Source organism: Mastomys coucha, unplaced genomic scaffold (genome assembly GCF_008632895.1).
Source record: "Mastomys coucha isolate ucsf_1 unplaced genomic scaffold, UCSF_Mcou_1 pScaffold17, whole genome shotgun sequence".
Classification (NCBI taxonomy): Eukaryota; Metazoa; Chordata; class Mammalia; order Rodentia; family Muridae; genus Mastomys; species Mastomys coucha.
In genome coordinates this window covers 34669865-34691305 of record NW_022196899.1, presented here as the reverse complement: position 1 = coordinate 34691305, position 21441 = coordinate 34669865, and the positions used below count along the sequence as shown (strand labels likewise).

Genomic DNA, 21441 nt, shown 5'->3' with positions numbered 1-21441 from the left:
AAGCAATCTACAAATAATATAATCAACAGGCAATACAAGTTCTCACTCAGTAATTTGAGCAAGATAATAGGACCAACAAGACGGTTCAGAAAGCAAAGGCCTTGCCAGCGAATCCCGATCAACCCTGAGCTCAATCCTGCAGACCCACACGATGAGGACAAGCACCTTCGGCAAGCTGCTCTTTGACCTCCACATGTTGATTGTGGCATGTGTCCCAAAAGTGTAAAAAATGATTAAAGGACAAGAAGATGAAAACAATCTGATTTTCCCCAGTTTAATGGAGAGAAAAACTTCTAACTGCTGCTCATAAGGATGGAAGGAAGCACATGACTACTGAACTCCCACATCCAGGTGATACTTTGAATGAAAACCTCTGGGGATTTGAGATTTATTCTAGGTAATGACTACAAATTTATATACATAGATTGGTCTAATAATAAATTAATTGGTTGTCTATAAAAGCCAACCCTTGGCCATAGCTGAGTTCAACAACAAGCAAATAGATACATAAATTCAGTGCACAATATACTGGGGACATTGTGTAACTAATGAAGGCTACCACATAAAAATATAAAAGTCATTACAAGGCAACATCTCTGAGTAAAAACTAGTACTTTAAAATTCCATAGCTATAGCACAATGCCAATTTTATTTTTCTTTTTTCAAAAAAAAAAAGGTTATTTTCTTTTTTGAGCCTTTTTGAATTTCTCAAAGTACACGTATTACAAACTGGCTGTATCCCTACAGATAATAACGCATCATTACCCGAACAAAATCACTGGTGTAGAAACTCCTGAAGAACAGGATGCCCACTTAAGTCTACAAAGACCACAACTGGTTTTGCACCCTCCATATGACATAGGTCAATAAAAATGCTTTTTTTGAATACTTAAAGTTGCTTTCCAAAGTTAAAACTTCAAAACTGCCATAGTAGTAAATATTATAAACTGCATGTTATTAGTATGCATGACAGTCTAATGAAAAATTATTTATGAAACAACAACCCTTTCTCAAAAGATTGTATTACTTCTGTCTTTTTCTTTATGCTTTCCTTTCTCTCCTGTTTCCCCACTTTCCCTTTCCTGTTAGGGATGCAGGCCAGGCCTTTTACCCCAGCGTTATCACTATATCTATGTACTTTAGGGTTTTTTTTTCCCCCAGTGGTTAGGATTGAACTCAGGGCCTGATAAATGCTTGGCAAATGCTCTTCCATTCAGTCACATCCCCAGGAAGTATTTTAATACGTAACTTATAAGAACAAGATAAGCTATCCAGTCTCCTCAGAAAGACAAGAATCAATGTCGTCATTGAAACGATATGTTTCTGCTGCTAATGCGATAAAGTACTTCTGAATCATGCTGTGCTCAGTACAGATGAACCTAAGAACTTCGTCACTGGAAGTTCATTAATGAAACATAATGACAACCAAGGCTAGTAGAATTCAAACATGACAGCATTGTAAATAGAGCATGAATAAAGTTTAAAAGTTGATTCAGTAATTCAAAATAATTTATTTAAGTTCCACAAAACTAAAACTATTATTTATTTACGTCAGTTACAATAGCAGTAAGATTTAAAAATCAATTTATTACATCTCTTGAAAACAATTATGAGTATAGGACAAAACAAAGAGAAATGAAATGGAAACACTAAGCACTCCTAGGTGAACGGTTGTGTGATTGCTTGTGACACAGCCACATACGCGTGTAAACAGCAGGCACATTCAAAACAGATTCATTTAATTACACAACTACCCCAGTAAAACCCAGTTTTCAAGTACATGTGCAAGTTTTTATAGAGTCACAAAAGTCAGTCTGTCTGAGTCTACATACCCAGTTTGTGCCAATTCTGAAAGTTCTGCATCTACACAGCAGCTGTGACTGGGTCTGACCTGGGGAAAGCAGGGTCCAGAGCCACAGACCTCTCTAAACTACAGTCTGCCATGCAGTCCTTTTTTGTTTGACAGAAAGAAAGGAAGGAAAGAAAGAAAGGAAGAAAGAAGAAACTTTACTTCAAATTATGTATACAAGAATAAAATAAATGTATGTTTCATACCCATTTCTGAATTTAAAACCTATATACATAATCCTCCCTTGCTTTTTAACATGTTCAAACATGGATTGACAGGGAGACAACTGACTCTTTGAGAGTTCTACAGAAGAGATGAATATAATGCACTGTATCTCCTGTAAGAGGGATGAGCTGAAATGTCAGGTATTCCATGTGTCGCAACACGTGTGTTTGAATGTAATAAAGAAATTTTGTTCTGTTAACAGTCAAGATAACCTAATGGCACAGATTCCACAGGATCGCCCAAGGTCAAGCAGACCTTGTTTGTAGAATCAGGGAAAACATGTGGAATACATCTTGCTAGAAAAAAAAAAAAAAAAAGACTACAATTTTCCTTCCTTTTTGTTTTTCTGATTATCACAATTAAACATTAGAAGATCTACCCACATACACATTGAAGCCAACGTTGACTTCAAGAACACACAACTTTTGTGTCAGCATCTATTTCCCTGGTACTTCACCCCAGAGGCCACGGCAGCACTGTCACTGTGAGTTGTCACTGGACTCCTGTGGATTTCTCCTGGGTATACTCGTTGGGATTGCAGTTCCCTGACAGGTGCAGGCTCTGCAGCACTTGGTGGAGGTGCTGAAGGGTGAGATGGAAGTGTATGGTGAACATTCTCCTCCCCAGAATGTCTTTTTCTTCCCAATTCCTCACTGGTAGGGGGCTGTAAAGCATGAAAGACAGCAGAGCAGACATTTTCATTACTCCCCTCAGAGTCGAAGCCAGACTTTCTTTTTCTTTCTTTTATTTTCTTTTTTAAAGATATTTTCTTTATTTACATTTCAAATGTTATACCCTTTCCTGGTTTCCCCTCTGAAAATCCCCTATCCCATCCCCCTGTCCCCTGCTCACCAACCCACCCACTCCCGCTTCCCTGTCCTGGCATTCCCCTACACTGAAACCAGACTTTCTAACTGGACATTCATGTTGGTGCTTAGAGACTTTAGCAGCATAATACATTCTTATGGCAACTCATAGGACTACATTTACATTTCCTTGGCACACTCGGACTAGCTTGTTTAGTCAACACAAACTTGAGAAGCTTCTCCTAAGTCTATGGCCAGGCTCTCATCAGGACATAAGTACAGAGGTGGTACCTCCATCTAAGGAAATGTTTTCAGTGAGGCCACTTCTTCATTGGCCTTCCTTTAGCTTCTTGGATGCATTTCAATTCTAGTCCCTTCCTCACCACCAAGCTCCTGTTGTAGGCTTCTCCAGTGTCCGATGGGTAAATAACAGCTGAATGGAACCAGAAAGGGGGGAAAGGTGCCAGGTCAAACAGCCCCCAGCCAGTGTGACATTTTGACCAGGATTCCTATGCTAGAGGGACTAGACAGTATTATTGAGGATATGAAAGTTAAATCCATTTATAATGCAAGCAGGAAGGGGACATTTAAAATGCCTGCTTTGGAGTCGGTTTCAGTTTTGCAGTTATAGATCTAACCGTATGTATATAGTTAGACTAGTATTCTTTAATCTGAAAAATAAATAAAAACAATAATCATCTCCCCGTCCTCTGCTGTATTTAGAACTGAGGGTCTACATTTGTGGCTTATATCAAGGCAAGCAGCACATCTTTTCTACTTTTTAGGGTTCCCCCGACTTTCATTCTTTGTAGTTATTTCTTGACTTATCATTTTCTTTTCCACTTGAAATCAAACCAATTAAAGTACCCAGCAATTAACAGTCTTGCATTAATTTCTGACGCTGGGGACCCATCCAGTCCAGAGCAGCATGCACACTAGGCTTAGCCCTGACACAGATTTTATTATGAAGAACCTCCAAATGCATATATAATCGCACACTATATAAAAAAATTACATGGATAAAAGCATACTAAAAAGTAGAAAGTTGCTACCAGGTAATGCTCATGTTTTAATCCCAGCACTCTAAAGGCAGAGGCAGGTGGATATCTGTGAGTTCGAGGCCAGCCTGGCTTGCAGAAAGTAAGCTCTAGGACTGGCTGCACAGAGAAAACCCTGTCTTGAAAAAACAAAAATAAAACAACAACAACAAAACGAAAAAAAAAAAAAAAAGAAGAGGAGGAGGAGAGAGGAGGGGGAGGAAAGAAAAGAGGAAAATGAGGAGGACTCTCTCCAGCAGATAAAAGAGCTGTCTATTCTTGCAGAGGACCAGAGTTGAGGTTCCCAGCACCCATCAGGTGGCTCACACCCTCCGTAACTCCAGGTCCAGGGGATCCAAAGCCCTCTTCTGTATTCTGTGGGTTGTCACCATACATACACACACGCATGCTCAAATAAAATAATCTTTGAAAGAAAAGGTAAAAGTTTGGGTGGGGATACAGCCTAGTAGTGAACACTTGCTCAGCATGTCCAAGCATGCCCTCGGCTCAATTCTTAGCATACAAAGCAATCCAAAGCTAAACCAAACAAAACCGAGCGAAAAGGTGTCACAGTGCTAGTACATTTCATCAATCTAAAAACCAGGTAGGTATGACCGTGCATCAAAACTCAAATGCACTGTCAACTTGTACTATTATGTGATATGTCCCCATTTGGGAAATCCTGTGTGTGTGTGTTCATGAGTGTGCATGTGTCTGTGTGAGAGTTTATATGGGGACAAGTTCATGTCAGACGTCTTCCTCTGTCAGCCTCCACCCTGTCTTCAGAGATAGGGTCTCTCACTAATCCTGGAGCTCATGGATTGGGTAGGCTGGCTGGCCACTGAGCATCAAGAATGCAGCGGTCTCTGCTCCCATGCTCTCTCGCCAGTGCCAGAGTCACAGATGCACACCTCACTGTGCTCAGCTTTCACAGGGATGCTAGGGATACATGATGTAGGTTTGGCAAGTTCTTTACCAAGTTCTTTTTTGCTATCTCTCTATCCCCCAATTTTTGGGAATCTAAATGAAGAAAGTATATTTTAATTTTCTCATCTATTTTTGTGTCTGTTTTCAAAGTTCAAAGTCAAAAGTTCAAAATAACGCCCCCAAATTTAAGATTGACATTATGAAAATCTATTAAGTTATAAAGTAATACAAACGATAAATACAATAGAGAAACGAAATTAAGACTTACATCAACACGGAAGTCTTCTAACTTCTTAAAACCGCAGAGGTATTCCTGAAGTTTCGGGTCGACAGACAAAGTCTCAGATTGAGAATATTTCAGATAGGCCCAAAATTTTTCCAGTCCATATAGCTGGCCTTAAGAACAAAAGACTATATGTTATATGGAAGTAACAAACCTATTATGCATATGGTCTCACCAGCAATAAACCACATGCAATGAATTAGCAATGATGGCAGGTAATATCTACTGATCATTTGTTATATAACAGGTACTACTTAAGTTTTTATCAAATATCAAACTAATCTGAACCATATGTACCTAGCCTGGTGGGATAGTTCCTCCTGTCTACATTACAGATGGGAACACTGGAGCTGGTGAGGTGGAGGAACTGGCCTAAGTCACATGGGGATTGAGAAAGGGAAAGGGACTCGGGCCTAGGGATCTGGACCAGGGCCTACACTCCTCATGGTATAATTTTGCCTTGCCAAGCAACCTTATTATGCTTGTGAGAAGGAACACCAATGAGCAGCCATGTTTATTGAGAAGTTAATGTTGACACATGCCTCTGTAATTTTTAAATTACATGTGTGTTTATATGTGTGTATGTGCATATGTATTTGTGTGTGTGCACACATGTGTGGACATGCAAGTATGTGCAGGCAAAGATGCACATGTGGGAAGATTCAAAGCAAGCTCTTTCCTTGCACTGTATAGGGTTACAAGGAGGCTGTCAGGTGTGACGGCAAGTGCCTTTACCGTAACACTGAGTCATCTTGCCAACTTTCCTTTCTAATTTACTGACCAATTCAAGTCTACAATTTCCAAAGAGGGTGAGTGTTTGTTTTACCAGATTCGTAGTCTTTTTTGGTTTCTTCTTGAAAGTCCTTAAAAATTTCTTGTATGAAATTTTTTTCCAGTCCATAACTATAAAACCTGAACAGACATTCTAACCCATACCTGTGGAAAGGAAAGAAAGAGAGATAAAACTGTGGCTTTGCTAGAATAATTCAAGCACCTTGTAGTTATGTATCGTACAAGCGAACACAGCACACACCATAACAAGAGGCCAGTGCAGTAGCTATTTCTTTGCTTTGTTTTCTGAGACAGTGTCTCCCTCTATACCCAAGGCTACCCTAGAACTCAGTATGCAGTCTTAGTTGGCCCTGAACTCGCCATCCTTCTGCCTCAGCTTCATGAACGATGGAAGGGTACACACATTTCTAACCAGCATGCTAATGCGGGCAGGACAGGGTTATTTCCTAAGAAGTAGTGAAAAGATTCAGGGACACTGGAAGTGTTTTAGATTTTTCTTAAAGCAAAGTGTAAATGGTGTGTTTGTTTCTTGAATACAATCTTCCTTCTGGAAAAGTCCACATTTTTACCTCTTCAACTATGATGTTATAAGCTTAACTGGATGGCCCCTGATGGTTATAAAGTACATTCCTAGCAGGTCTATTGACAAGACTACTATAAACTCACTTTACAAATCAAAAAAGTATTTCCCTGTATTTTCTTATAACCGCTAGAATACCTGGAACAAGTATATTACTGTCGATCAAAAAACAACAGGAACTCCACCACTCAGGGGCAGAGCCATTGAGGACAGAGGAACACATTGAGAATGGATGGGACATTCAGCATGAGAAGTCTTGCTTTCTCTCATCTTAAGAAATCTTAAATCTGCATTGGCTCTCAGCATGGATTAATCTGGGCCTATGTACACATGTGTAGAAAAGTCCACAAAGATGAGAGCATAAGAGAATGGTTTTAACATTTCTTTTATTTAGGAGTGTGTGTGTGTGTGTGTGTGTGTGTGTGTGCGCGCACGCGAGCGCGTGCATTCCAGTTACATTGTGGTTATTTTCAAAGCTCAAACAATTTCAGACTACTTGAAATTGTGATTAAAAAAAAAAAAAAAGCAGCCGGGCGGTGGTGGTGTACGCCTTTAATCCCAGCACTTGGTAGGCAGAGGCAAGCGGATTTCTGAGTTCGAGGCCAGCCTGGTCTACAGAGTGAGTTCCAGGACAGCCAAGGCTACACAGAGAAACCCTGTCTTGAAAAACAAAACAAAAAACCAAAAAAAACAAAAAAACAAAAACAGAAACAAAAGCATTAGGAAATGTTTGACCTGTAATTCTGTTTTGCATCTTCCCAAGCAAGTTGTCTAAATTCTTCATACATTTTCATATTAAAGTGGTCTCTGAGGAAGAAGGACCAGAAACGAAAGAGGGTATTCATTTCCTGTGACTGTCCAATTCCCAAGCGTTTTCTGTCTGGGAAGAGTTAATAAAACATCTTAAAATTAAACATATCTTTAGATGCTAAGAGAACAAGCATTTTATATAACTCATAATGAAAACAATAAAAACAAAACAAACAAACAAAAAACCCCTCTAAAACCATAACCGAGATTCTCCCAAATCCATGACACACTGTTCAAGTTATAAATACTTGTCAACAGTAACAAGAAGAATGTACTAAATTCATTTACTAGTATGTTTAGACTATCCTGTAACAGCAATGCAGCTAGGCACAGCACAGGCAGCTCACCACTTAAGCACCTACGACGGTACTTGTTGTACCCTTGTTGGGTATAGCCATTTTCCTTCAGCAGTTCATAAGAAGGATGCTCCAACTTTGGGAAGGAATGAGGTATGTAGCTGCAGCTTCCTGTGAGTGGTGCACTTTCTGAAGGTGAAGCCTTTGAACTGCTGTTTGAGGAGAGGAAAAAAGTCTTTAAAATGAAGATTAAGTATAGGTCACCCAAAACAAGAGGGCTGGACTCTCATCACGAGAACTTGTGTAAATGCTGGTGGACATGGAAGCTGCCTGCCCTTCCAGCTTCAGAGGTCGACACAGAAGATCCTGTCTAGCAGCTTAGCAGTATTAGCAATATCCGTGACTCTAGGTTTGACTAAAAAACCTCTGCCTTAACGAGTAGGGTAGAGAGTAATTGAGGAATAGTCCCAACATCAATTTCCATCCTTTATGTGCCTGTGTACACATAAACACGTGTGGAAAGAAGAAAAAGAAACCCCCCCTCTGTACTGATCTTTCTTTACTGACTGCCTGAGTAGTACAAAGCTAGCCTTAACTACTGACACAAGTAGACAGAAGAATGGTACATAGGCCACACATAGGATCGCTCAGAACAATGTTACAAATTCACTAAACTCCAAGAACATAGGAAGAACAGCTCATTTCCTCTCGCAGGTTAGTCACCAGCTTAGCTGAGGTTAGGTTTTTGCCAGTATTATAAAACTGGAAAAACCTCAACATAATTAACTAGATTAAAACAGAAGATGGAAATGTGAGAGAAAATCTGACATGGTGAAACCAACAAGCACACCTCCTTAAAGTCACACCTCCAGCTGCCTAAACCAGTCTCCCTCTGAAGTAGCTGCTGCCTGGCTCTTTTGTTTCCACGTCAACCCATCGTTCAAGCTTAGGCCTTCCTCTTCTTTTACGAGGATTCACAAGTCCTCCGCCTCTACCTTGCCAAGACTTCCTAAGAGCGTGAGCCACATCAGCAGTTTTCAAAGTGCAGGCTCCTGTGGGTACAGGGAAACCTTCCCAAAGCCAGCAAACCCAAACTGCTCCAACATAATAGGGCAAAAAGTAATGTTGTATTGACATAAGCTGAGGCTGTGCTCAAAGTTTATTAATGGCTATATTCTTTCCTACTGTGTGCTTGCAATGAGAAAAAAAAAAGAGTACCTGCACTTTTGGATGTTCTTGATTGAGTGGAAAAGTTAACTTGAAAATTAATTTGAAATGGCTCAGGCAGTACAGCACATATATCCACAACCCCAGGGCTTCAGGGATTGGGACACCAGGCAAATCCGGGTGCCTGCTGACCAGACAAAGTGGCCAAATGAGGAAAGGTGGAGAGTGACAGAGAAGGCAGTCAATACCGACCTCTGTCCTTTGCACGTGTATGCATGGGGGCACATACCTACCGACACATGAACAGTTAAGACAGTGAACTTTCTTGGGGTCTTTTTGTTTTTTGTATTTTGTTTTTTGTTGAACCACAATCTAAAGAAATGAAATAGACACAATGCTTTCATGGTTTATTTAAAAACAGATGTCTGTGGTAAAGCACTCACGATTAAGCTGTGAGGTAAATCAGCAGCTTTCTCATGGAGCGCTATTTTTAAAAGATATTATGTATCATGTGTGCATGTGTGCTTCCAGGTGCATGCTGAAGTCCACTGGGAGAGGCCAGAGGTCACAAGTCAGTTCTTTCTTTTCACTAAGTGGGGCCTAGGGATCAGACTCAGGCCATCAGGCTGCTGGCTAGTGCCTTTATTTGCCAAGCTATCTTACCTGCTACAGCACTGTCTTAATCAGACTGAGCAATGATTATATTCTCCAGGCTTCATTATTTGTGAGATGTTGCCCTGACTGGTCATTAACATCAAGAAAAATTATTGAGTATTGTCAATGATAAAACTTGAGTTTTCAAGCAAAAATGAGATTTTACAAGCTTCGAATTTGTCAGTGGCTAATACCTAAAGATTTTTTTCCCACTGATACATAAAGACCTTTCTTTTATGTTTCTGTTAAAACAGTATCATGTAGACAACCATGTTAAACAATATATAATCCATTGGCATTGCGTAGACAATGGTATACAATCCCCACACTATCCTACCCCAGACTCTATTAGCATGGTCAGCACTTACCTATTAATCAGGAACTTTTACTCCCCTTCTGACCGTCAAAGTTATTCATTTTATTCCCATATTACTCTCATCAGACCAATATGATGAAAAAATGTGTTTTGGAATTCCAGAAAGGGCTGAGCAGAAAGCTTTTTGGTAAGGCGCTTGCTGAGAAGCAAGAGAGTGTAAGTTCAATCCCCGAACCCACATTAAAAACAACGAAATCAAGCCATAGCACGCACTTGTAATCCCAGCAGCAGGAGGGATGGATGAAGGCATATCACTGGGACTTAGAAGGGAACTAGCCTGGTGTATTCTATAGAAGTTCAAGGCTAGTCAAAGAGCCTGCATTGGAAAAAGGCAGACAGTGAGTGGGGCTGGAGCAAGAGCTGGAGAGATGGCTCAGCGGTTAAGAGCACTGACTGCTCTTCCAGAGGTCCCGAGTTCAAATCCCAGCAACCACATGGTAGCTCACAACCATCTGTAATGAGATCAGATGCCCTCTTCTAGTGTGTCTGAAGACAGCTACAGCATACTTAAATGTAATAAATAAATAAATCTTTTTAAGAAAGAAAGAAAAAAGGCAGACAATGCCTAAGGAATAACAACTAAAGTTGTCCAGACCATGACATGAATGGAACACACATATGAACACCTGCATGCACACACAAACATTACACATGTATACCCAAATATATATGGACATGCATATTTACATACAGAATACCTCTGGGTAGACATTTAGGAGTAGTATAGCTACGTCAGACAATAATTCTATATCTTAACATTTTGAGAAAGTGCTGAACTCAGCATTTTACATTTCCACTGGCGATGCAAGAAGATTCCAATTTGTGTGCATCCTCATCAACGTTTGCAGAAAGTTTCATACTTTTATAATCATCTTGGACTATAACAAGACAGGACAGAATGGATTGGCTTAAACCACAGAAATATATTTCCTTAAATTCTAGAGGCTAGATGCTGAAGAACAAGATGACCCGTAGAAAAGGTATTCTGGTTTCCTGTCACCTTGACACACACTAGGGTGGGAAGAGGGAACCTTAACTGAGGAGCTTCCTCCATCAGGGCCTACTTACGGGCAAGCTTGTGTGAGCATTCTCTTCATTAGTGATTGATGTAGGAGGATATATGAAAGCAAGCCTTTATGGTTTCTGTTTCAGTTCCTGCCTTGAAATGTCCTGATGTCACTAAGTGATGAACTATGACCTGGGAGTTGTAAGATGAAATAAATTCTTCCTCTGCTGAGTTGGTCTTGGCCAATGTTGTATCACCACAACAGAGAAACAAACTAGGACACTCCGTGTGGTGGGTGGCTCATACTTGTCATCCCAGCACATAGGAGACAGAGAGAAAACAGGTCACATTTGAGGCCAGCGTGTTCTATATAGTATGCCCTAGGCTGGTCTGGGTTCCATCATGAATCCTTGTCTCAGAACCAATGGTGGGAAGAGAACTCACTAGCAAGCCATTGTCTAGAGTGCACAGGGCCTTGGGGCTTGATCCTCAGCATCTTCCTATCCCCCAGTCAGCCAGAGATGATTTCTGGTAAACCCTCTCCTGACTTGCATCTAACCACCATCTTGCTATGTCCCATCTTCTATTTAGGCACAAAGAAATATGCTCCGTGTCTCTCTGTCTCTTAATAAGCCTCCTTACATGGAAAATGCATTTTACAATAGAATTTTGCTTCCATGGCCTCATTTATCACATCCTTAAAGGCCCTATCACCAAGCACCCTCACATGAGGGGTTAGACTTCAATACATGGATTCTGGGGTACACGACCCAGTTCACTTGATCTAGAGGTATCTCACTGTAGTTTTCTTTTCTTTTCTTTTTTTATTTGCCTTTGTCTATCCAAAGACTATGTCCCAGTTCTTTTTGTTTGCTGAGTTTTCACCACATTCTTTTCTAGAGAAAGGTCCATGTAAGTTTTACCTATTCTAAAATTAACTTTCTTGTTTCCTTTAAAGGTTTTCCTTTAATTGCACATGTGTGAGTGCAGGTGACTGGAGTCCAGAAGAGAATACTGGCTCCTGTGGAGCTGGAGTTGTCAGCAGTTGTGACTGCTCATAGGATGCTGGGAACTAAACTTGTGTCCTCTGCAAGGGAATACACTTTCAATCCCAAGCCAGCTCTCCAGCTCCCCAGCCTCTCAGCCCCTAGGTTGGTTTATTTATTTTTTAAATGTTATTGTAGTTATTGTTGTTGAGTTACAAGAAGGCTTTGTATGTTCTGGACTTAAATTCTTAATCAGATAATGTCATTTCTTCACTCGGGTATGTTATTCTATTGATGGCTGCACAGCTGTTGATCATTGTGATATGGTCCATTTACCTTTTATCTCTTATTGTCGGAGTTTTAATTGTCACATTCATGGAAATGAAGCCAAATCCAGTGTCATGCGATTTCCTATGCTTTCTTCTTAAGAACTATATAGTTTGAGTTCTTAAGGTCAGGTTTTTAAAAATTTACTTTGAGTTTGTTTTTTTTTTAATATGATATACAGCAAGGACCTAGGTTCAGTAGTATGTATATGGATATTCAGTTTTCCCAACACTATAAATTGAAAAGAAAATCTTTCCCCACTGAATAGTTTTTATACCCCTGTCAAAAACAAACAAACAAACAAACAAACAAACAAACCTGACCACACATGTGGTGTAGCTGTGAGCCTCCTGAGTTGAGTGCTGATAACAGAACTCTGGTCTGCAAGTGCTGCGAACAGTTGGGTTAGCTCTTCCCCACCTGGAGTAACTTTCAAAGGTGGGAAACGTTAGTTCTCTAACTTAATTATTTTGTTTAAAGTTAGGTTTAGCCATTCACAGCTTGCTGCAATTACACTGAATTTAATTTTTCTGTGAGAAAGTTATCAGAGTATTGGTAAAGAGTGTGGTCAATTTATAAATTGTTTGGGTACCACTAATGTAATAGTGTTACACCTTCCCAACCATGAATATGGGATGCCTTTGCATTTATTTAGGACTTCTACATTTCTTTCACCATGTTTTTTAAAATTTATTATTATATGTATAGTGGATACAGGGGTATTTTTGAGCATTTGTAAAGATCAAAAGACAATTTCATAGATTCAGTTTTCTGTCTATCTTCACATGGGTTCTGGAGGTTGAACTCAGGTCCTGAGGTTTGTATAATAAGTGCTTTAAGCACAGAACCATCTTTCTCCTCTCACTTTACCCGCCAATTTGATTTTTGTTTTGGAATTTTGAGATAGGGTTTCTCCGTGTAGCCTTGGCTGTGCTGGAACTCACTCTGTAGACCAGGCTGGCCTCGAACTCAGAAATCCGCCTGCCTCTGCCTCCTGAGAGCTGGGATTAAAGGCGTGTGCCTACACCTATACAGAGTCATCTCATGGGCTTCATAGTTTTCAGTTTTGAGTATAAAAGTTTTTCACATCCTTGGCTAGATTTATTCCTGAATACTTAATTTTTGGATGCTAATATAAATATTAATGCTTTGTAAATTTCCTTTTCATATTGTTCATTGGGGCTATTTTGAGAAATAATAAACTTTTTTTTTAGGCAGTATTTTTCAAAAATTAACCTTAACATTTTCCTGTGGATTCCTGAGACTTGCGCTATTCATAACAGTTGTGCGTCTTCCTTTCCAGTTTGTCTTCTCTTCTGGCTCTGGCTAGCACCTTTGACAGTGTTAAGGATCAGCAGAGAACTCACAAGTCCTTTCTGTGGTGGGAAACTTGGCATGACTCACCACTGAGTACAATGTTCTGATTTTTAGCTTTCAAAAATACCTTTTCTCACATTGAGGACATTTCCTTTTATTCCTAATTTTCTGAGTTTTTAATCATGAAAGGCCACATTAAGGTTCTATGCCCCAGTGTAGGGGAATGCCAGGGCCAGGAAGTGGGAGAGGATGGGGTGGTGAGCAGGGGGAGGGGGAAGGGAACAGGGTTTTTGTTTGTTTGTTTGTTTGTTTTGTTTTGTTTTGTTTTCCTTTCTTTTTTTTTTCCAGAGGGGAAACCCAGAGAGGAGATATTATTTGACATGTAAATAAAGAAAATATCTAATTAAAAACAATAAATACATTTGTTAGGCATGGTGGCACATACCTTTAATCCCAGGGCTCTTAAGGCAGAGGTAGGCAGATCTCTGAGTTTGAGGCCATCCTAGTCTACAAAGTGAGGCCTAGAACAGCCAGGGCTACACAGAGAAACCCTGTCTTGAAAAGCCAGAGATACTTGTCTGTAGACATGCTGTAACAAAGAAACAGACAAACACCAAAACACCAAAACAGCCTGCTCATGGAACAAAACCACACATTTTATCTGTTAAGGCACTGTATTTAATGAGAGCAGCGTACTCTAAATGAGGCACTCTAAAGAGGTATTGAGAAAAATAGGTTTCAAGATTGTGAGTTTAAGGTGAACTAGCACTTGTTTTTGTAAAATTAATTTTCCCCAGAGCCTGCAAAATGGCTCAGCAGAATAAAATATAAAATAGAAAAAAAATGATCAGACAGCAATTCTGAAAAAAAAATGATCAGACAGCAATTCTGAAAATATCTACTACCAACATGCAGGCTGAAGCACCTGCACATGCCAGGACACTGAAAAACCGATTATGAGATATTGGTTGTCCTTCCATCGTGTGAGCTCTGGGGGTTAGACTCAGGTTGTCAGGCTTCATGGCAGAGGCCTTTACCCAGTGAGCCATGTCAGGGCCCATGAAATAGGTTTTAATTATACAACACTGTACTGATTTATAGTTCCACCTACTTTTGAGATAAATAATTCTTTTAAAGTTAAAAGTAAAAGAAAAAAAAACCACATATCCTGCTAATAGGGTATCTAAATTGTTTCTTCCCAAGAGGAAAACAAAAATTCAAAACATTCTGTTCGTAAATTCTTAATATACGTTGAGAAAACCATTACAGACAAAATTCTCTTAACAATACCTCCAACGAACCTACTAAATGTCAAGCAGAATCTCTGTTCTTCCTAACAAAACTTTCCAGGACTCACATCATTTACAAATCTGACATTCCCCCTTTGTGAGAAAGATCTGAAATGGAACCACGTCGCACTGAAGCTGCTCTCTGTGCACTCCTTGAAGGACCAGCCTGAGGTCTCTCTTGCGCATGTGCCCTGTGTTCCTTTCCTGCTCTGTGGTTGCTCATTGTTGTGTAATTATCTGTATATTAATTTCCAAATGCTTCCAGTAGCAACTTAGTCCTCTTCAGAAAACCTGAAATGGGTGTGAGAGACAGGTACCTGACAGAGGGTGGTCTTGGCCCATGGTCCCTGGACTCCATCACCCACCCAACGTGATGCTCTAGAGGGGGGTTTGTGGTGTGACTCGTCTTCCTCTTTCGTGGACTCTAAGGGAAAAGAAGACAAACATTGCAATTTCTTTTGGTAGTATGAACTTCACAAGTAAATTAAAACCCTCTGACCGCAAACCACCTCACACATTTCCACACTGCAGATGGCACATTGTGAAATCACATGAAGTCACAAAACCCAAACATCTCTCACACAAAGCTTTACATGAAGGACTCTGACTTGTTAGAGTACAAGGCTAAGTGAAATCAACACAGAATAATCCACTACATCCTGATTGTCTTTAATCACATGACTCCATGAAGAGAAGGCCCAGCTCAGCCTAAAGCCATCACTACAGTGTGGGAAATACCTTCTTAAAGTGAACTGTTACATTTTAAAGATGCACATGCTAAAAAGCTGCCTCTTGCACTGATCTGCAGTTTGAGCCTCATATTCCTGGGCATTTGTACATTTGTGTTGACGGCTCTTGGTTCTTTGACAACAGGACAAAATCTTGGTGTTTTGTTAGCATCTTGCAGTCGAGGTGTTTGATGTGCTTTGGGGGTCCCTGTAGGATGAACCCTGGCAGATGCAAGCACTGCAGAGGGCACTGTTCGAGCCACTGTTGCTGAAGTCAGTTTTGAAAGATCAAACAGCTTCTATGCTCACTTATTCATCGAATCTGCAAAGTGGCTCTTTAAATTATTTAGTTGCTAAGGAAATATTTTCCTTTAAAAGTGAAGACAAATCTGAGAAACTCTAGGCCCAAGAGTTTTTCATTCAAATATTTCCAAGTATCTTAAAAAGAATTTTAAAGCCACTCGGTGGTGTTAGCTAGTCTTCCAGCATCCTGCTGTGTTTTCTAGCGAGTGGGTAAGATGCTCAGCAGGTAGACGGACCTTCTGCCATGGCTGGTCACCTGATGTTCTTTCTGCTGTGGAACCCGTATGGTGCAGGAGAGACCAGACTACAGCAAGTCTGTTGTCCTTGCACTGCCACACATACACATGCACGGGCACATAAATAATACAGCTTTTAAGAGGAAGCTTATATGCCTGTTATCATTTATTTCCATTTCCCTCCTGCTCTTCCTCAGAACTCCTCCAAGCTCTTAAGCTCAGTATTTTAATCTGTTACTACATATAAACAATATTTTTTCCCAAATTGACTTTATATATGTGAAATTATACTTTATGTGTCATGCTCTAAATTGTTTGTTCTTTATTCAGTTGTCAATCTTGTGTTTCAGTACTGAAGAATATGCTGCTATATAAACGTATCAAATCTACTGAATCTCCTACTGATAAGCATGTTATTTCCAATGTTTTGGCTTAAATCAGCAATACTTGTACCACTGTTTGTGAACATGTCTCTTGTACTTGTAGGCCTTTCACCAGGGTTTATATGAATGGAAATGCCATCACCATCATCATCATCATCATCATCATCATCATCATCATCATCATCATCATCATCAAAGCAGATCTTCTGACCTCTCAAGATGGCCCTAGCTATCCTACAGTGGGCCCCTAGCTGATCCTCCTACTAGCAACCAACATGTCAGACTTCTGCTGATTTCACTTCCAAGTCAAAACCACTTTTTCTTCAGACTTAGGCACTTTCCCATTATAGGATCTGAACGCTGTTTGTATTTCCTGGGTAGTTACAGTAGCCTTGAGCATGTTTGCATGCACCTACTTAAAATCCTCCTTCTGTGTGCTTACCAATGACTTCTACTCAGCTCTTTGCTCTGTTGATCTGTTCATGAAAATCTCATGGCAAAACAAGGGAGCCAGAAGATGGAGCAAGAAACAGGGGCAAGCGTGCAGGCTCTCTGTTTCTGTGCTTCTTGTGATTCACAAAGAACAGTTTCTTCTTTCAGTTCATAAATATTATCAAGTACTTGCTATCTGCACGGACCTGTATAGGTGCAAATCTGTCAAGTCGAGAGTGAACTTCTGTGCGTACCACTATTCCTCCTAAGTCTTCTCTCCCATTCTCCAGTTGTTCTGGAGAGCCCATGAGACCAGCTTCTACTCAGAGCCCTGCCAAGCAAAAACCCATCTTTGCTTACCTGTTCCATCTATTGCCATTCTCCACTTCAATTCTAGTTTCCCAACAGCTGTCCTGCTTCCTTGGTGTGTAGTTTCAGGTGAGTTTGCCCTTCTCTCTGAAAGTCTTGTCCTTCTTCTTATGTGCAACCAGTTGGCCCTGTGTCTTTCAAGGCCCAGCTCAGATGCTAGGGCACGGGAGACACTTGAGCACTCTCCTGCCAGACGACTGAATATGTTTTGAGTCCATTTAACCATTTATTGCTTCAGCTAGAGCTTGGATTTGGAATATCTCCCAGAGGCCCATGTGTGAATGGCTTGGTACTCAGATTGGCATTGTTGGAAATGGTGGAAGCTACTACAGAAGAAGAGCTTAGTGGAAAATCAAGCCACACAGGGGCATGCCTCTGTCCCTCCCCTTTCCACACAAGCTCCCACTACAAGTCCAAAGGCAAAAGTGCCAAGTGGCCATGGATTGGATTCTTAAAAGTCTAAGCTTAAACTTCCCCTTCTTATAAGTTTCCCAGATATTTTGTCTCAGCATTAGAAAGCTGAGTCGGTTTCATTAGCCTATTAATGTTTACTCTTATCTGTCATCTCATTAGATATCTGAAAACAGTAGCCACAGTCCCACCCAGCGTCCGTTATAGTGGCTCTCAGAAGGAATGTCAAACTTTTTTTGTAAAGATTTATTTATTTATTTTATGTATGCAAATACAGTGTAGCTATCTTCAGACACACCAGAAGAGGCATCGGATCCCATTACAGATGGTTGTGAGCCACCATGTGCTTGCTGGGAATTGAACTCAGGACCTCTGGAAGAGCATTCAGTGTTCTTAACTGCTGAGCCATCTCTCCAGCCCCAGAATGTCAAACTTAATTCAGATGTGTTCCTGCTATTTTACTTCTGCCAAAATAGCACAGAATCTTGAAAATAAGAATGAACATAAACTGGAAAAATGTCAGATCAAGAACTAATGTGAAAGAAATTCCAGGGGGCTGGTGAGATGGCTCAATGGGTAAGAGCACTGATTGCTCTTCTGAAGGTCCTGAGTTCAAATCCCAGCAACCACATGGTTGGAGCTTGGATTTGGAATATCCAAATCCAAGGGTTAGGGTTAGGGTTAGGGTTAGGGTTAGGTTACAATTATCTGTAATGGGATCTTATGTCATCTTCTGGTGTATCTAAAGACACATATAATAATAAATAAATCTTTGGGCCGGAGTGAGCAGGGCTAGAGTGAGCAGACGTCTTGAGTTCAATTCTCAGCAACTACATGATGGCTCACAACCATCTGTACAGCTACAGTGTACTCATATACATAAAATAAATAAATATTTTAAGAAAAGAAAGAAAAAGAAAGAAAGGAAGAAAAAGAAAGAAACCCCAAACATCTAGGATCAACAGCTTTCTGGGCAGTGATCTCTGATTTTGACATACACTCATCAGGGGTGTTTTCCCAAGGAAATAATGTCTGAAGTAATAAGTAACGGAAGCCTTGGAAATTCTGAACATTGAACCCAATACTACGAAACGATGAGAAACATATATAAGTAGGAAATAAGAACATATAAATAATAATAACAAAGGTCAAATGACAGGGGGAGAAGTTTAGGAATCCTACAATTAGCAGCACTATGACACCTAAAAACAGTGGCTGAAGCAGGTTACCAGGGAGCAGGCTATGAATTCATGAGTCCACAATGAAATGTCAAGACCAGCTACTTTCAAAGTTTGCTAGGGTACCAACTTACCGTTTTGAAATTTGATAAACTGAATCACAAGAAACAAGAGTTTGTCCCACAAAAAAATTAGTTTCCAATTGAACAAAGAATTGATAGAGGTCTCCCCTGCCCCGCCTCCTTTTTTTTTTTTTTTTTTTTTTTTTTTTTTGAGACAGATTCTTACTATGTAGTTCTGGCTGGCCTAGAACTCCCTATGTAGAACAGGTTGGCCTTGAGTTCAGAAATTCTCCTGCCTCCGCCTTCCCAGTGCTGGACTTACAGATATTTTAAACCGAATAATTCTGTGTGAGAAATGCAAAGGAACTAGGTTACTGTTAACCCTTGACCAAAGCAGAGGGTTAGGAAATTTTCATGAAGGACTACTGTAACAGTCAAGCAAAGCCTGTGCTCTTCAGCCATTAGCATCCTGCAACATGTGAAGAAGTGTTTGCAGAGAGACGATGCAACTGCGAGACTGAGTGTGAAGAACAATAATCAAGTAGACACGAATGCTGGTCAAGATAAGGAATAAATGCCAAACCACTGACAAGTGAAATCAGGTAAGACTGGCACACGGCAGCCCTTATGCAACTTCCCATGTTTTATCTGTATCTGACTATTTCAAAATCAAGTGACAAGGCCTTTTCATTACATTTACTCTTTTATGTGTAGGGATGTGAGGTATGAGCAAGTGTGGAGGTCAGAAGACAACTCTGGGTCAGTTCTCTCCTATCACATGGCCTTGAACTCAGGACATGAGGCTTGGTAGCAAGCACTTTTACACAATAAGTCATCTTGACTGTCCCACAAAAGAAAAGATTTTTTACTTCATATTTTAACTTGATTCAAGTGTTAATATTAATTTAATATACCAGTAAAGATCTAGCAATTTTATGAAGACTATGATTTAGATATGCTTTTTGACTCAAACATTTTTCAAATATGTATAGCCCATTCTTTATACTACTTTGACATAAAATTATTAAAAATAGTTCAGTTCAAATAAAATATTTATAGCAGGCATTAAAATACTATTAAAATATGCATAACAGGGACTAGAGAGATGGCTCAGTGATTAAGCACTACTCTTCTAGAAGACTCAAGTTCAATTCCCAGCACCCATATGGCAGTTTGAAACCATCTGTAACTCCAGTCCCAAAAGATCTGACACCTTATTCTGACCTCCATAGACAGCAAACACACATATGGTACATACACATACATACAAATCAAACACACATACGGACAAAATAAGTCATTTAAAATATGCATACATAAACTACTATCCTGAAAGAATAGACTAATATTAATTACTGTTAATCAAAACTATAGGTCTTATATACATGAATGATCATAATAGTATTGTTTAGAATAGAAAAAAACTGGAAACAATCCAAATATCCACTAACTATTAATCAAACAAAATGTTTATACATACATAGAACACTGATAGTGATAAAAAGGAATGAAGCACTGGTCTGTATAATGACTCTCAGTTGTAAGACTAGCTATTATATGAAGGCTGCCCCATAGCCACTTATAGTATGACCCATCTATACAATTTCTGGGAACTGCAAAGCCACAGAGAAGCAAGCGTGTAGCTGTTGTGGATGGCCCTGGTGCCATTTGTATTTTGATGTTAATTCTGCTTCCTCGAGAGGGGCTGCCTCAAAAAGGAGTGGAGCACATGTTCAGGTGTTTCCACGTGAACCTTCTCCCCATTTTAATTGGTCAATAAAGACAGCAGAAACCAATTGCTGGGTGAAGGATAAGGTGGGATCTCTGGGTCCTAGGAGAAAGAGGAGGAAAGGGAGAGAGAGAGGGATTCTGAAGAAGCTGTGGAGTGGACAGAAACTAGCCGACATATAACTCTCAGAGACCAATAGTTTGTAGCCTCTGCAGCCACCTAAGGAGGATGGGGCAAGATATTCTTCACCCAGCCATTGAGTATCTGGCTAGTTTTAAAATATAAAGGCTGCCTGGTGTTTCCCATCTGCCTCTACTCAGGCAGGCCTGGGAAAAGCACTGACCGGGCAGTTGTTAGTGGCTTGGGGAAGCTAGCCACAGGAGCTGGGTGGGAAAGCCATTGCCAGCACCTGGCAAGGAGCAGGCATGCATTTTAAAATTACATGTTACGTGTAGCTGCTGCCAAAGGCTAAAGGCAAGTGCTGACATCACCAGAAGTGGTAAGAGGGAGCGTCCAGCATGGAGGCACTGCTGAACACTGGAAGGGTTGCTGATATGCAACTATACAGCATTTACTGAAATCAAATAATAGCCTTAAAGTAGGTAAATTTTAATGATATGTAAACTATACTTCAAAACAAACTGTAAAAGTGAATCAGGCCATGCTCCATAGAGAACTATACTACAAACCAGCTATAATTCATCCAGATTTTGCTAAAAGCTTATGAAGGAATTAATATCTCATTAGCTAAATAGTGGCTAGCAAAATGTGACCCTAACAGCACCCCTGAGGGAAGCTTGTTAGCCATGTGCGCCCTGAGATTCCACCTTTAACTTACGATACCTTATATGAACCTATAGCTTACTGAGATTCCACCTTTAAC

General features: G+C 40.2%; 1 protein-coding gene across 1 annotated transcript in view; it reads right to left on the bottom strand.

Moving 5' to 3' along the window:
- Positions 1-2479: 2479 nt before the first annotated feature.
- Larp1b (La ribonucleoprotein 1B) overlaps positions 2480-21441 on the bottom strand; it is a 91716-nt gene continuing 72754 nt past the window's right edge. Inside the window, 8 exon segments of the mRNA XM_031376696.1 lie at positions 2480-2609; positions 2612-2738; positions 5113-5240; positions 5954-6063; positions 7235-7379; positions 7657-7817; positions 15045-15151; positions 15566-15705. Of these exon segments, the coding sequence (XP_031232556.1) occupies positions 2554-2609; positions 2612-2738; positions 5113-5240; positions 5954-6063; positions 7235-7379; positions 7657-7817; positions 15045-15151; positions 15566-15705 (974 nt within the window). The 3' untranslated portion in view covers positions 2480-2553.